This window comes from Nyctereutes procyonoides, unplaced genomic scaffold, assembly GCF_905146905.1.
Source record: "Nyctereutes procyonoides isolate TBG_1078 unplaced genomic scaffold, NYPRO_anot_genome, whole genome shotgun sequence".
Lineage (NCBI taxonomy): Eukaryota > Metazoa > Chordata > Mammalia > Carnivora > Canidae > Nyctereutes > Nyctereutes procyonoides.
Window position 1 is genome coordinate 14,280,771 of NW_026575131.1, and position 17,464 is coordinate 14,298,234.

Sequence of the window (17,464 nt, forward strand, 5' to 3'; positions counted from 1 at the left end):
GGAAGGAAACGGGCATTCAGATCCAGGACATAGAGAGGTTCCCCCAAAAAAATATCAATAAAAACCGTTCAAAACCTCCACATTTAATAGTGAAACTTACAAATTCCAAAGATAAAGAGAAAATCCTTAAAGCAGCAAGAGACAAGAGAGTGTTAACTTATATGGAGAGAGATATCAGATTAGCAGCAGACCTCTCCACAGAGACCTGGCAGGCCAGAAAGGGCTGGCAGGATATATTCAGGGTCCTAAATGAGAACATGCAGCCAAGAATACCTTATCCAGCAAGGCTGTCATTCAGAATAGAAGGAGAGATAAAGAGCTTCCAAGATAAGCAGAAACTGAAAGAATACGTGACCACCAAACCAGCTCTGCAAGAAATATTAAGGGGGACTCTGTAAAAGAAAGAGGAAGCCCAAAGAAATAATCCACAGAATGGGGACTGAAAACATATGATGACACTGAATTCATATCTTTCAGTACTTACTCTGAACATGAATGGGCTAAATGATCCCATCAAAAGATGCAGGGTTTCAGACTGGATAAAAAAGCAAGACCCATCTGTTTGCAGTCTATAAGAGACTCATTTTAGACCTAAGGACACCTCGAGCCTGAAAATGAAAGGTGGAAAATCATTTACCATTCAAATGGTCCTCAAAAGAAAGCTGGGATAGCAATCATCATACCAAATAAAGTTTATACCAAAGACTATATAGTAAGAGATGAAGAGGAACACTATATCATACTTATAAAGGGTCTATTCGAGAAGAAGACCTAACAATCATGAATATTTATGTTCCTAATGTGGGAGCTGCAAAGTATATCAACAATTAATAACCAAAGTAAAGACATACTTAGATAATAATACAACTAATAGTAGGAGACTTCAACACGGCACTTTCTGCAAATGACAGATATTCTAAGCAGACCATCACCAAGGAAAAAAGGGCCTTAAAGGATACACTGGACCAAATAGATTTCACAGATATTTACAGAACTTGCCATCTGAACGCAACTGAATACACATTCTTCTCAAGTGCACATGGAACTTCCTCCAGAATAGATCACATACTGGGTCACAGATCGGGTCTCAATTGATACCAAAGGATTGGGATTGTCCCCTGCATATTTTCAGATTACAATGCTAGAACTCAACCAGAAGAAGAAATTTGGAAGAAACTCAAAGACATGGAGGTTAAAGAGCATCCTACTAAAAGATGAATGGGTCAACCAGGAAATTAAAGAATTAAGAAGATTCATGGAAACTAATGAAAATGAAGATACAACCGTTCAAAATCTTTGGGATACAGCAAAAGCGATTCTAAAAGGGGAAATACATCACAATACAAGCCTCCCTCAAAAAATTGGAAAAAACTCAAATACACAAGCTACCCTTGCACCTAAAGGAATTGGAGAAAGAAATGGAGCCTGCTTCTCCCTCTGCCTCTGCCTCTCTCTCTGTGTTTGTGTCTCTCATGAATAAATAAATAAAACCTAAAAAAAAAAACTGTAGAACAGATCAACACAACCAGGAATTGGTTCTTTGAAAGAATTAATAAGATAGATAAACCCCTAGCCAGCTTTATTAAAAAGAGAAAAGACTCAATAAAATCATGACTGAAAGAGATCACAACCAATACCAAGGAAATACAAATGATTTTAAAAACAGTGTGAGCAGCTATTTGCCCACAAATTAGGCAACCTAGAAGAAACTGATGCATGTCTGGAAAACCACACATTACTAAAACTGGAACAGGAAGAAATAGAAACCTGAACAAGCCAATAACCAGCAAGGAAATTGAAGCAGTCATCAAAAACCTCCCAAGACACAAAAGTCCAGGGCCAGATGGCTTCTCAGGGAAATTCTATCAAGCGTTTAAAGAAGAAATAATACCTGTTCAACTAAAGCTGTTCTGAAAGATTGAAAGGAACTGAATACTTCCAAACTCGTTTTATGAGACCAGCATCACCTTGATTCCAAAACCAAAGACCCCACCAAAAAGGAGAATTATAGACCAGTATCCCTGATGAACACGGATGCAAAAATTCTCATAAGATACTAGCCAATAGGATCCAACAGTACATTAAGAAGATTATTCACCATGACCAAGTGGGATTTATCCCTGGGATGCAAGGGTGGTTCAACACTTGTAAAACATTCAACGTGATAGATCACATCAACAAGAAAAAAGAACCATATGATCCTTTCAATAGATGCAGAGAAAGAGACACTTGGGTGGCTCAGCAGTTAAGCGTCTGCCTTTGGCTCAGGGCATGATCCTGGAGTGCCAGGATCGAGTCCCACATTGGGCTTCCTGCATGGAGCCTGCTTCTCCCCTCTGCCTATGTGTCTGTGCATCTCTCTCTCTCTCTCTCTCAATGAGTAAATGAATGAATAAATAAATCTTTTTTTTTAAAAGATAAATGCAGAGGAAGCATTTGACAAAATACAGCATCTGTTCCTGATCAAAACTCTTTTAGAGTGAAGGGATGGATAGAGGGAACATTCCTCAGTGTCTTAAGAGCCATCTATGAAAAGCCCACAGCAAATATCATCCTTAATGGGGAAAAGCTGAGAGCCTTTCCCCTAATATCATGAATGTTAACACTCTCATCACATTCAGCATAGTCCTAGAAGTCCTAGCCTCAGCAATCAGACAACAAAAAGAAATAAAAAGCATTCAGATTGGCAAAGAGGAAGTCAAACTCTTCCCTCTTCACAGATGACATGATAGTGTACATAGAAAACCCAAAAGACTACACCCCAAGATTTCTAGAACTTATACAGCAATTCGGCAGTGTGGCAGGATACAAAATCAATGCCCAGAAATCAGTGGCATTTCTATACACTAACAGACTGAAGAAAGAGAAATTAAGGAATCAATCTCATTTACAGTTGCACTCAAAAGCATAAGATACCGGGGATCCCTGGGTGGCTCAGCGGTTTGGCGCCTGCCTTTGGCCCAGGTCGCGATCCTGGAGTCCCGGGATTGAATCCCGCGTTGGGCTCCCAACATGGAGCCTGCTTCTCCCTCTGCCTGTGTCTCTGCCTCTCTCTCTCTCTATCATAAATAAATAAATAAATCTTAAAAAAAAAAAAAAGCATAAGATACCTAGGAATAAACCTAACCAAAGAGGTAAAGGATCTATACCCTAAAAACTACAGAACACTTCTGAAAGACATTGACGGAGACACAAAGAGATGGAAAAATATTCCATGCTCATGGATTGGAAGAATTAATATTGTGAAAATGTCTATGCCACAGGGCAATTTACACGTTCAGTGTAATCCCTATCAAAATACCATGGACTTTCTTCACAGTGTTGGAACAAATAATCTTAAAATTTGTGTGAAATCAGACAAAACCCTGAATAGCCAGGGGAATATTGAAAAAGAAAACCAAAGCAGGGGCATCACAATGCCGGATTTCAAGCTGTATTACAAAGCTGTGATCATCAAGACAGTGTGGTACTGGCACAAAAACAGACACATAGATCAATGGAACAGAATAGAGAATCCAGAAATGGGCCCTCAACTCTATGGCCAACTAATATTCGACAAAGCAGGAAAGACGATCCACTGGAAAAGGACAATCTCTTCAATAAATCATTCTGGGTAAACTGGACAGCCACATGCAGAAGAATGAAACTAGACCATTCTCTTATACCACACACAAAGATAAACTCAAAATGGATGAAAGATCTAAATGTGAGACAAGAATCCATCAAAATCCTAGAGGAGAACACAGGCAACACCCTTTTTGAACTTGGACACAGCAACTTCTTGCAAGATACATTTGAAGGCAAGGGAAACAAAAGCAAAAATGAAATACTGGGACTTAATCAGGATAAAAAGCTTCTGCACAGCAAAAGAAACAGTCAACAAAATTGAAAGATAACCTACAGAATGGGAGAAGATAATTGCAAATGACATGTCAGATAAAGGGCTAGTATCTGAGATCTATAAAGAATTTATTAAACTCAACACCCAAGAAACAATCCAATCATGTAATGAGCAAAAACATGAATAGAAATTTCACCAAGGAAGACACACACATGGACAACGAGCACATTCCGCACTTGTCATCAGGGAAATACAAATCAAAACTACAATGAGATACCACCTCACACCAGTGAGAATGGCAAAAATTAACAAGACAGGAAACAACAAATGTTGGAGAGGATGTGGAGAAGGGGGAACCCTCCTGCGCTGTTGGTAGGAATGTGAACTGGTACAGCCTCTCTGGAAAACTGTGTCGAGGTTCCTCAAGGAGTTACAAATAGAGCTACCCTACGGCCCAGCAACTGTACTACAGGGTATTTACCCCAAAGATAGAGATACAGTGAAATGCCGGGACACCTGCACCCCAATGTTTATAGCAGCAATGTCCATAGTAGCCAAACTGTGGAAGAAGCCTCGATGTCCTTCAACAGATGAATGAATAAAGATGTGGTATATATCTACAATGGAATATTAGCCATTAGAAGGGATGAATCCCCACCATTTACTTTGACATGAATGGAACTGGAGGGTATTATGCTGAGTGAAGTAAGTCAATTGGAGGACAATCATCCTATGGTTTCACTCATACGGGGAATATAACATATAGTGAAAGGGATTATAAGGGAAAGGAGGAAAAATGGGAAAAATTAGAGGGAGACAGAACATGAGAGCTTCCTGACTCTGGGAAATGAACAACGGGTAGTGGAAAGGGAGGTAGATGGGGGTTGGAGTAACATCCTGGGTGACAGGCACTGAGGATGCCACTTGACAGGATGAGCACTGGGTATTACACTATATGTTGGCAAATTTCAATAAAAGAAAAAAGAAAGAAAAAAAATTCCTGAGGATTCCTTGTCATGTAGAGAGGAAGAGGAGATTCATGCCCTATTTGGAATTATAAGACAAGTTCTCTTACCTGTCATAACTGAAAGCCATAATCATCTGAATTATTAGAATGGTCTCAGCCTAATTTGAAAGTTTTTATTGCTCAACTTTATCATTAAAGCCATTTTATAAGTTACATCTCATTGGTTTTTATAATAGTTATATAAATTATGTAACTCTAATCACAAAACAACTATGAACACGTTGGGAAGAAACAAAGTACTTTTGTTAAAAACAAAACCCATCTGGTGGGAGAAGAACTAGCCCTGTGTGTATAGCAGACCCCCGGGCATGTCTAAGAAAAGGAGCAGAGAGTGTTGCTGAGTCCTGCAAGGCAATTCAGACAGCTGGTACCACAGACTGATTATTAAAAGGATCAATAAGCTAGTTTTTCAGTATCACTAATGTTTTTATCGTAATGCAATAAAATTTTACAGAATAGTTGAGTTAAACATCATTCTTAATTTAGTTGCTGATGACCTTGAAGAAGAATCAGATTTCTAAACATTTCTGTAGAATGGTGTACACTTTTGTTTTAAAAATATGATTCTAGGGATCCCTGGGTGGCGCAGCGGTTTGGCGCCTGCCTTTGGCCCAGGGCGCGAACCTGGAGACCCGGGATCGAGTCCCACGTCAGGCTCCCGGTGCATGGAGCCTGCTTCTCCCTCTGCCTGTGTCTCTGCCCCTCTCTCTCTCTCTCTCTCTCTGTATGACTATCGTAAATAAATAAATAAATAAATAAATAAATAAATAAATAAATAAATAAATATTTAAGAATATGATTCTAAGTATTTGTGTTCATGTGACAGGTGAAGAAAATAGACGTTTTATTTGTTTTTACTGAGATTTAGTAATAGAAGAACATTTGAATATAGTTTGAACATGTTTGTTTTTTTAACATTTTCAGAAGTCATGCAGACATAAATTTGAGCTTGCAGGAAGAAATGAAGTTAGTGGAATGAGTCTAACCAAGTTAGCCATTTTCATTTAATAAATTAGTAGAAGTATCAAAATTTCATTCCTAACTTTTTGTGGGTTAAGGCAGTAATTAATATGAAAAACCACTTGAGAATTTCTAAACATAATAATAAAGCAGAGACTTTAATATACTGAACTTTGTGTGACAGTGATTTCTTCCAACATTTGAATGTGCTATTACATTCAACATTGTAAGAGCTATATACTCTAGGAGATATGCTTCAAAAGAAAGTAGCTCATAGGTACAATGTTCCTGTTGGCATTTGTTCATGATAAATGTTTGCAGTTACGATATTCTCAAGTAGCAGTCTTAAAATGATGAGTTCACTCTCGTGGGAGTTTAATTTTTAGGTCAAAAAAAGTAATATGCATATTTTGATTCTTTGAGTTTTCAAGTTAAATGAGAAAGAAAAAATGCACATAGAAATATCTTAACTATCCACATAAATGAGTTCTTGATTTGCTATTGCTTTCTCTACTTACTCCTTCATTTAGATTAGACTTAGAAGAGGGGACAAGCCAGGAAGCAAATGGGAAACTGGGAGGGGTGAGGTGTGTAAGAATGTCTAAGAAACGAATTTAGAAGTATCAAGCAGTAGTAGATGGTTGTGTTTTGATTTTTCAAATTTTGTTTCATTAATAAACTGTATATTTATCTGAAATATACAAATCTTCCTTTGCATTTCACATGAGATTGAAAACCTATGCTTTAGATTATCTTTGATTTTAACTTTGGTATGATTTCTAAAATACGGTATTTTCTGAAAATTCTTATTACATCTTAAATCGGCATCTGATAAATATGTTTAAAAAAGAAAACTGAAAATCTTAGTATTTAAAATTACCCAAAATGTTTAGAAACTTAATAGTTTGAGTTAGTGTATTTTAAAAATGAACACCATGCTTGGTTCTCTTTATTTTAGAATCCAGCAAGCTAAAGTGCAAATTCTTCCTGAATGTGTGTTGCCTTCAACCATGTCTGCAGTTCAGTTAGAATCCCTCAATAAATGCCAGATATTTCCTTCAAAACCTGTCTCATGGGAAGACCAGTATTCATGTAAATGGTGGCAGAAATACCAGAAGGTGAGAAACTGATTTTTTATGCATCTTCAAAATATGAAGACAGGTTGCTTTTTTACTGTATTTAAGAAAGGCATATAAACAACACTCGTGCTTCATTCCCCAGACACCTTCTGTGGTAATACTCTAGCTGCATTTGATCAAAGCTAGAGCTTCTGAAAATTTCATGGGCAGCTACTTATGTAAAACAGTGCAGAAATAGTAAAATGTCACAGTCCTTAAGGTGTTCTTGCTATTACGCCTGTCAGTTGTGTATTAGTTAATAGCTTGTAATCTTAGTTCTGGAGGAGTCTCTTAATAAATTTCTTACAATCAGATCAGGTGTTTGGCTCTTGAATCATAAATACATTACCTTAAAGAGGAGTTTCAAGTAGCACATAGTAGTAGTGTGTTTCAGTTCTTCTGGACTTCTGAAAGAAAAGCTTTTTAGCTATCTTTTCATACAATATGGGTTGACACCACAAAAAATGGCTGTTTGGACATTAATTCTTACACATATCCTTCTGGTGAGATCACTATTAGAGAAAAATTGATGAAGCCTGTTTCTGCTCATTTTTGAGATGTATCAGTTTTGAGTATAAAATAGCTAATATTTATGATTTCTGCCTAAAGGAAATGATTACCAGTTTTTAAATTTAGGAAAAATAGCTCTTTGAGGTTTATCTTCTTAAAACATGGAGATGATTTCTATTTTAGCCTGAAAAATCATCCATTAATCAGCCATATTCTTTGTCAAGTAGTGCAGGTTTTAATTTTGAGTAAATTAGCATAGGATCCTAATTTGATATAGATAGTTGATACAGGAGTCTTATACACTAATCAGCGTACTACCACTTTTAATGTTCTTGAGGTAGAATTCATCCAGTTTTCAGAGAGGACTTTGTGAGGATGGTTGCTTGGGGGGCAGTAGGCTCATAACCAGGTGTCTATAGGTTTCTTGCTTTTGTTAATATGTATCTCAGGTGGACAATTTGAGGCATGGTTTTGTGTGTTTTAACAAGTGTTTCTAAGAAGAATCTAATAAAGTTAGATTGCTTAAGGATTCCCATGCAACCTTGACTAATATTTTTGAAGGTTTTACAGATAATGCCATAAGTTTGCAGGCAACTTTTGTATAGCTAGGCAGTCCTTTTTTCAAACCTGATACAAACACTTTAAATATATTTTTACCCTTATCTTAGTTTAGTGGTAGAACAGTGGAAGATTTTGTTGTCTTGGTCATTTTAAATCTCAGTATTGAAATAAGTATGTCAGAGTCAGCTCTGGGGTACGTGGGCTCCAAGGGAGTGGCTTTGGAGTTACTAAGTCATATAATGCCTAATAGTGTGTTCAGCACCAGTTGGTACCAGGATGTTATGGGGCAAGGAAACTGCATCAAGATACTGCCTGTTTATCGTCCCAGTATTTAGACAGTTGTGTATTTCAACTATGCAGTTTTTTTTTAGGGGATACTAAGTATTTTGGTTTATATCATTCTTCTGCACTAAAATTGGTTGTTAAAAATCAACCATTAAAAAATCCTAATTTAACTCTGCTTCATAAAGCGGTAAGCATAGGGTGAGAGTGACTGTAGTTCATTCCTGCCTTAAATACCGTGTTGGTGGTGGGTCCTGTCTTTGGGATCTTGCTCTCTCAAACCTGGACATGATGAGTTACACAAATAAGACTGCTTTTTTTTTTTCCACTCTAATTTTTGTGTGAATTACCGATTGAATTCTTCCTGTTCTGTGGCTGAAGCACCTTTGCTTGTTCGCAGCAAATTCCGACTTAGGCCTTTGCAACACGGCTGTTGCTGGCTTACCACAAGCAAGGAGAGCCAGACATGGAAAGACCAAGGAAGCACATGTTTTCTTGGAACCAGGTCCTTTCCCCTGCTGTCCTACTTCCCCGTAGTCGTAGAAGTAAATTCTAAACTCTCAAACAGTAGCACTGAGTTACTTCCATATTCAGTCACCAAGGACTAAACAGAAGGTTCTAAGGAAGAAGCATAAAAGGTTTTAGAAAATACAATCCTTTTATCCCATTTATTTTTCAGATTGTTAAATGCATTCCCTTGCTTAAAATTTGAGTAAAGTTTGTTAGGTCCTGAGATTTGGGTTTAGATTACTAGGCCAAGAAAAACTGCTAGCTGATCTATTTTGGACTGCAGATGACCTACAAACTCTGTTCTACTTTAGAAAGAGGGCTCTGAGCCATGCACAAAGTGAAGGGAAAGGGGACAGTTGATGGCCATCCCTGGTGGGGGCTCCCTGTGCATTAGAACTGTTTCAGTGGTTTGGCTTTCTGTGCCTCTTACCATAGGACTGGGTTATATAACCCACTTGTCTTTAGATGGACCTAAGGCTCAGTTCACTCCTCTATTTGTAGAGTTCATTCACATCTGCCTTGTACTTCCCGCCAGGATCTGAAGCAGCGCATCTGTTCGTCTCTAGGTCTGAGAGAGGTAGTTAGATAGTCAGAATTGGGAGATGCTTCCATGATTCTAAGCCAACCCAAGTGTATCAGGTTACCCCACACTTTTCAGCATAAATGATTCTTAAGGGGATCCTCAGGTGGCTCAGCGGTTTAGCGCCTGCCTTTGGCCCAGGGCGCGATCCTGGAGTCCTGGGATCGAGTTCCGCGTCGGGCTCCCAGCGTGGAGCCTGCCTCTCTCTCTCTCTCTCTCTCTCTCTCTCTCTCTCTCTCTTTCTCTATGTCTATCATGAATAAATAAATAAGTCTTTAAAAAAAATGATTCTTAAGGCATCCAGGCATGTAGCCTTCCTGAGGTGTATTCAGTTAACCTTGAAACTGCACACACTTCTCTCTTCACATTTCCCATTGAGAACTGCATATTCCAAATGACATAAAATGAGGCTTCCACAAGTATTCCTGTGTCATCTTCCATTCTGACATGGGATGACAGGGATGCATCAAAGAAGATGTCCCTAATCACTAAGGAGTTAGGCCAGTATAATCAGGAAACTCTTCCAAAACTCACTTCCATCTGGAAATGTTCCTTACTTTGTGATTCCATCTTTGAAACTAGTATTTACTTCTTTTCTTTCCTATCACAGTGTCTTTCACTCCTCACTGGGTTTACTGTAGTGGGGTTCTCACAGTGAGGAAACTTTTCTTTAACCTATTTGGGAGTATGACAAACATTTTTAAATGCACTCCCTCCTTACCCAGGGCATCTCTTCATTCCTTTATACAGCCCTACAGTGTTCATCAGAAAAGAGTTGAATATGAAATCTAAAAAAAAAAAAAAAAAAAGACATGTGAAAACAAATTAAGGAAGTGATTGATGCTTATCTTTATCTTTCCAGTCTCACTAAATTTATAAGCCACGCTCCTATAGAGCAGGGAAGAACTGAACACTGATTCTCCAGTGTGGGCTCACGTGCTAGTTTCTAAGTCTGCCAGAGTTTCTAAGTCTGCCAGTTTCTCTATGAAGATGCAAATGCTCCCATTTCATTCAGTTTTCTTATGTAAAAGGATACATACTATCCTGGACCTTATTCTCTCTTATAGGAGATTCTTCTGTATCGGCTTTTGGAGCACTGCTTCCTTGTTGATGAAGCAGCACGGTGTTCTCTTGTATGGCTGCACTATAATTTATATAACCAACTCCCTGTGGATGATGGTATACAAATGACCTTTCATACACTTCAGTGTATATGATAAATTTTGATAAGTGGGATTATTGGATGAAAGGAAAACTGCATTTGTAATTTGGACAGATATTTTCAGAGTGCCTCCCTCATGAGGTTGTTCCTGAATATACCCTGATATCAGCTTCACAGACAATGTAGTGTCCAACTTAATTTTTGCTGATCTGATACATAAAGTACAGAGTCTTTTTGGAGGTTTAATTTGAATTTCTTTGGATATGAATGAAGGGTAACATTTTGTGTTGAGTAGCAATTTGTATTTCCTTTATTAGGAAGTATGTGTTCATAGTACTTGCCCTTTGTAGAATTTTAGGAGTTCTTCATACATTAGGAAACTTATCCCTTTATCTGTAATTATTAGGTTCCAAACATTCTTCCTGGTTTGTGATTTGTCTTTTGACCTTTGGCGTCCTGTGGAAAGGGTTTTTTTTTCCCCTAAGTAGTTGAATGTACCCTTTTTTGTTAATGCTTCTCTATCTGAATTATAACTAGAAGGGACTTCTCTGTGCAGAGGAACCTTTTAAAAAAAAATTAAAAATGTAATCTTTTATTTTTGATTGTTGAAACAAAATAAAAACTTTGAAGGTTTTTATCCACATGGTTTTTTCCGGTATGAATTCAACTCTTTTTTCCCAGATGGCTCCCCAATGTCCTGTTAGCATTTTCTGCAAAGCACGTATTTCCTTTCACTGATACAACCAGATACCCTATAGACCAAATTCATGATTTGTTTTCTTCTGCTTTGTTGTCAGTCTATTTGTGTGCCTTCACAATACTGTTAGGACTGTAGACAATTTATAATTTTTGTGACTAAAAATATGACCGGTAACCCCCTTACTAGTGTTCTTTTTCAAGGTTTTTGTGGCTACTCTTGTTTTACCTTTCCATAGGAACTTCAAAACCTGTTTTTGTCTTTTCCCGGAATATTATTAATAGGAGCACTAAAACAATAACATTTGTTGCCCATTTTTATATTAAAGAAGAAAAAAGTCTTGAAGCTTAGGCCATGTGTAGTCAGGGACTTCCGCAGACAGAACTGTGATTTCCCAGCATACATCTTATCCTTGTAGTTATATGTATCTGCCATGATTTTAGAATAGTGAGAGCAGAAAAGAGAGTGCAGAGTGTCATTCCATTCCACTTTTTTATAAGTAGTAATGTGGTAAATGAAGGAATGAAACAAAAACTAGTAGCTTTTGAATTACTTATTTTTATTATTTACATTGCTGATTGTGGTGGGATTTAATACAATAAATGACCACCTTTGGTTACCGTGTATATCAGTGGTGATGATTTACTATTCAAGTTTAGCCTTTTGCATTACTCTTCCAATTTCATTGCACTTCAAAGAGCCATTTAAGTGGAGTTTCACTTTTTTTTTTTTTTTTTAACATTCCACATTGTTGAAAGGCAAAGCTGGAGCTATAGTTATGAGGCTTAAAAATGGAAGAATGTGATGGATTACACTTCAGGTAACAGAAATTTCATTTTAAGGGCCTTTCTGCCTGTTTTCAATAGTAAATCCTATTCCCAGAGTGAATATTTCTTTGCTAGAGAATCATTCATTGGTCACTTTTAAGCACTTAACTTTTGGGCTAGTATTAAAAATTTTTTGGAGGTAGAGCCCTTTTATGAAGTAAGTTGTGGACTGATATATGTGAAGAATGCCTGTAAGATGCTAGAACACCATCACTATTACCCAGATAGAAGACAGGAGCCTCTGCTATTGTGCCAAAAATCTGAATTGGACTTTTAAATTTGAGATATTGAAACGCTTAAGTTTGGGCATTTGCCCTGTAAAAGCTAGTCAATTTTTTCAGTTTGTATAATTGACTGTATAAAGCACATTACAAATATTAAGGATAAATATACTTAATGATTTGTAAATAGAACTTTAGAATCTGTCAAGATAATCCTGATAAAGAATTGTTATTGGCCTTCTCACTTTAAAAAGTTTCAGAACTGAGACACTGGAGTTGCAGCTTAGTCACATTCACAATGCATGTGTGGGCAGCAGGGCACAGGGTTAACCATCCTGGCCATCCTGACACTCTGCACTGCTCTTAGTATACTAGTGCGTCACATTCTGTTCTCTTTATATTATGGGGAGGAATGTTTATATTTGAATAAATTGGTGGTTTCTCTTTATCTCGACCTGCGTGCCAAATAAAATTATATGCTTTTATATTATAAAAATGATCATTCTCACATCATTCTAAGTGTATATTAATAACTGAATTGGGAGTGTGTAGTGTTTGTCAGCCAAACTGAAGCTTCTTTGTATTATTGTCATTTTGTAAATCTAAGTATATACCACTAGAAGTGAGCTTCTCTGCACTAGAGTGTATGCTCCACAGGACAATGGTTTTAGTCTTTGTTTTAATCACTGGTATGCCCCAAATGCATAAAGATAATGCCTGACACATACTGGTTGCTCAAAATATTTTTTTGAATATTCAAATAACGGTTAGAGTCAGACTCTGCATGCACAGCCTAGCAACTTCCCACTTGCGAACTGTGACCTTAGGCAAGTTTTACCATCCTTCTGTGCCTGTTTCCTTATCTTTAGAACAGGATGATAATGCTACCAAACAATTTTTGTAAGATAGGTACAGTGGTCTACATTGCTATTACTGAATAGTCAGGGTTACCTGATAGATTGCTTTAGCATTTTTTTTATTCTGTGTTTATTCTGTAGCATTTATTTGTGACGAAAATCCTTAAACTTAAGTTTTTGTCTTAAATGTAAATACTGGAGAGTAACTTAAGTGTCTTATGTTCTGGCTCCTCTGGCTTAAATCACTTTTCAAACATTTACGTGGAGGCCATCCCAGACTCAAATATGAGAATTATATCGAACCAAAAATTCTTCTCACCAAAGAATCCATTCATTGGTTTGAGCTTCCATTCATGAGCCTTGAAAAACAAATCGATCTTCATCCATGTAGTAGCTCCCTAAAATATTTAAAAATAATTACCATGACCCCTTGAGAGGCAGCTCCAAACCAAACATCCCTAAAGCAAACTCTTGATCTCCTCTTAGCACCCTGGCCCCTGACAATCGAAGTTCCCATTTCTGTCACAGATGGAGAACATCATTGTCCCATCTTAGATTCTGGAGGTCTTCAAGCATTAAGATTGCAGGAAGTGTAGGATGTGAGCTCTGCAGGACATTGGTAAGACTGTAACTGTCAACCAAGTCCCCCAAATCTTTCCTACATGTGTCTTGTATTCATGTTTCCCCATCTCATACCTATTGACTTGGTCTTGTATGTGCAAGCATAGGATTTCCCTTCCATTTTGTTAAATCTTATAGCTTACTTAAGAGTTCTACACTGGGACAGTCCATTTTGAGCCACCTTTCCCCCTTTCCCACCCACTTTTCATGTGTCCTGTCCGATGTCAAGTAACAGTTTACAAAATTATGAGTGTATATATGTAGGTTTTTCTTTATCGGGAAAGATGTAATCACATTCTTTATAGGTTTGATATGCCTTGTTTGCTCAGTTGGAGCATATCCTCCCCCATATACATACACAACAATGTATTTATTGTTCCTTGACATTTAGGTTGTTTCCATTTTGTTGCTGTGAACAGCATTATTGCAATATATTCTCTCAATCATATTTTTGTGTCCTATAGAGAACACTTCTCTTTCCAAACTTTCTTGGTAGTTTTTATACATTTATTTTTCTAGGTGAACTTTAACTTATACTTCTAAATTCCAATCTCATTGGTATTACATTGAATATTACATTGAATATATACTTGAGGACTGATGACATCTTAATAATTACTGAGTCTTTCCATCAAATATAGAAATTCTACTGGAATTTAAGTATAATTCACATTTTTCTTTGGATTTAGACATACTTTCATTTAGATTCCAAAATACACCTGGAAGACATACCCAGTGGTTTTCCCCCTTTTCCTGAGTTCTATGAAGTCAGGACTTAAAATCATGTTGAGTCTCAACTGTATGATCGTTATTTCTTTGGAATTGCCTCACTTCTTATGTTTGCCTCTGCTGTAATTCAGTTGGATGCTATTTAAAGTTTTACACAAAGACCACCTGGATGATTTTTGGGTTTTCACTGTTATGTACTGAACAAGTAATAGTATAAAAGCAGATGATGTAGTCAACAGAAATCTGCTTAGCCACTCTTTTAAGTTCATCTTAATTTTACAAAGTTTGCTTGGCACTGAAATTTTAAACTTGGGACCCCTGGGTGGCTCAGTGGTTGAGGGTCTGCCTTCAGCTCAGGGCGTGATCCCAGAGTCCAAGAATCGAGTCCCGCCATCAGGCTCCCTGCAGGGAGCCTGCTTCTCCCTCTGCCTATGTCTCTCATGAATAAATAAATAAAATCTTTTACATTTAAACTTTGCCAGTTAAGAACAATTCTAGTTGCAATATAATTTGAAAGATACAAAAACATGATTATCAAATTTTTAATAGAAAATCATGTTACAGGTTTATCTACAAAATGCTCCATATTTTTGAAATTAGAAAATCTTTTCCAGGGCCAAAATTGTCTTCAAATATTTTTCTACCATAAGAATCCTTAGAGTTTTTTTAAATGGCTTTTTTTGTTGTTGTTGTTTCAGAGAAAGTTTCATTGTGCAAATTTGACTTCATGGCCTCGCTGGCTGTATTCCTTATATGATGCTGTAAGTATTACCTTGTACATTTTGTTTCTACGGTTCTACCATGATTAAGGGTCAATAGAACGAAACCTAGGCTTTCATACTTCATGGTATCTCATTTTCAGAGCAAATGCCATCCTTTACATTTAGGTAGAGCATGAAGGAATCAGATACTACTGGATTTCCTTTGCCTTTAATCTATAGAATTTTTCACTTTCCCAGTTTCTAGTGGCTTATAAACTCAAGACAAGATGAGGCGTTTTAGGGTCTATTAAGGATGTGAAATGTGGTAAGTGGTAAGTAAATTTAGAAAATTAAAGAATCCCGTAACAATGTTTTGTTTTTCTTCCCTAAACGAGTATATGAACTTTATCTCCTGATCCTGTTAGTCTACTACATCTGCAAGTGTTTTTGCTCCTCAAATTGTAATACTTAGGCATCACCACACCTTGCAAAAGTTAGACTAGAATTGTTCAAAGAATATGGGTTTTAGACACAAAGCCTGTGTTCAGCGCTTGATTTCTATAATTTTCTATGTGGTTTGGGACCAATTATCTAAATAAATTGAATTTAGAAATGGGGATAATGGTATTATTTTGTGTTAGTCATTTCCCTTAGTGAATCGCCTCACCCACAGATGTGGAATCTTGCTTGGGAAGACTAAACACTGAAGGTTGAGCACGTATTATACACACAACACTAAAGGAAACTACAGTTCACTCCACCCTACAGCAGCTTTGGGCCATTAACAAATACACAACAGACAAGTATTGTTTGCGGACATTTGTGAAAAGATCGTATGCACTCTTGTGTACTGTAGGTGCCAAGTAAGATATGTAGCAAGTGCTCATGAAGTGTATAGGAACCACTCTCTACAGAGAGAGTCAGAAAACCGATCCTGGAAAGGGAGAAGAGAGGCGAATTCCACATAGTTGGTAAAAGAACACCTAGAAGGCAGTGAGTCAGGAGCATGTGCCACTGGGAAAGAGACAGTTGAGGAGTGAGGCCTGGAAATGTGCTCGGCAGCACATGAGCTGGGGCTTTAATCATTTAAAGCATAAGAAAACAGACACTTTTAAACGGGGACTCAGATTTTAGTACACAGAGTGGGGACTAAAAATGCTACCATATTGGTTTTATTAAAGAACTGAAAATCTGACAGTAAATTGTAAAAAGTCTGTGAACATCATTTTGGCTTTTACTTTAAACAAGGAAACTTTAATGGATAGAATCAAGAAACAGCTACGTGAATGGGACGAAAATCTAAAAGATGAGTCTCTTCCTTCAAATCCAATAGGTATGAGAAGTCAGCTTTCTTCCTATGGCCTTTGATGTTTTACTACATTATTTTTCTGTTTACATTATTTTTCTGTTTAATGAAATCAAAAATTTTAGTTTAATATTTTTATTTGCTCTGAAAAGCATACATATTTGTTTTGAGCATTTTATAAAATGAGTAACAAAGTTATTAAATTTTGTGAGCCCTCTAATTGCAGTAAATGGTGCACATCCAAAAACCTGAGTGTCAGGACTCTCCCGTTCTTTGAGATGGCTTTAAAAAGGACCCTCGTTCTATAACTTAAGTACATATAACCTCTCATTTATTAGGTACAGTTACTGTAGCCATTTTTCTAGTCTTTTAGCAAACTGATTTCCTCTAACCTGTGTTTGATTTCATGTTTAAAAGACAGAAACAAAAAACAAAAACCTGTCAATAAAAGAGAAACTCAAACCCCAGGGCACAGCAACAGCTCTCTCTGGATCTCGCCTGCTTTCACATTTTTTGCTTCAATAAACTTTCCCTCCTGTACTGCTAAAAAATAATAAAAAAGAGGTTTCTAAATCCAATTATGGGAAAAGAATATATACTCGATAGCTAGTGTATTTTAATTTTGATTATAATTATGTCAAATACATTCTTTGGGATCCCTATAGCGAGGTTTTATTTCAAAAAGACATCATTATCTGATTCATAGGTCATCTGATACTTACCTGCTTCAGAAATTTAAAACTTGAAAAACCACTATGTCTTTAAGATTTTTCTTACAGAGTAGCTGCTTGTCTTCCTATTGATGATGTATTAAGGATTCAGCTCCTTAAAATTGGTAGTGCCATCCAACGACTTCGCTGTGAACTAGATATTATGAATAAAGTGAGTAAAGTGACCATGTTCATGACACCCATATTTTAGGCATGATTATCTATGGGATCCAGTTATGTAGTC

The 17,464-nt window shown here is 37.0% G+C and overlaps 1 protein-coding gene and 1 long non-coding RNA gene across 4 annotated transcripts in view; one reads left to right on the forward strand and one right to left on the reverse strand.

The window, feature by feature from the left end:
* Positions 1–17,464, forward strand: part of CRBN (cereblon) — a 32,390-nt gene that overhangs the window by 11,706 nt on the left and 3,220 nt on the right. For both annotated transcript variants that reach the window (XM_055342792.1, XM_055342793.1), the window contains exons 5-8: positions 6,787–6,946; positions 15,202–15,264; positions 16,453–16,537; positions 17,277–17,392. In XM_055342792.1, the coding sequence (XP_055198767.1) occupies positions 6,787–6,946; positions 15,202–15,264; positions 16,453–16,537; positions 17,277–17,392 (424 nt within the window). The remainder of the gene's footprint in view (positions 1–6,786; positions 6,947–15,201; positions 15,265–16,452; positions 16,538–17,276; positions 17,393–17,464) is intronic.
* Positions 6,954–17,309, reverse strand: LOC129521416 (uncharacterized). Of its 2 annotated transcripts, XR_008666806.1 has the most exons (5): positions 17,233–17,309; positions 13,473–13,551; positions 10,111–10,177; positions 9,240–9,377; positions 6,954–8,917 (listed from the first exon to the last, which is right to left on the reverse strand). It is a non-coding gene; the product is annotated as an uncharacterized LOC129521416 (long non-coding RNA). The 2 variants fall into 2 exon arrangements; XR_008666805.1 differs by having other exon boundaries at positions 6,954–9,377.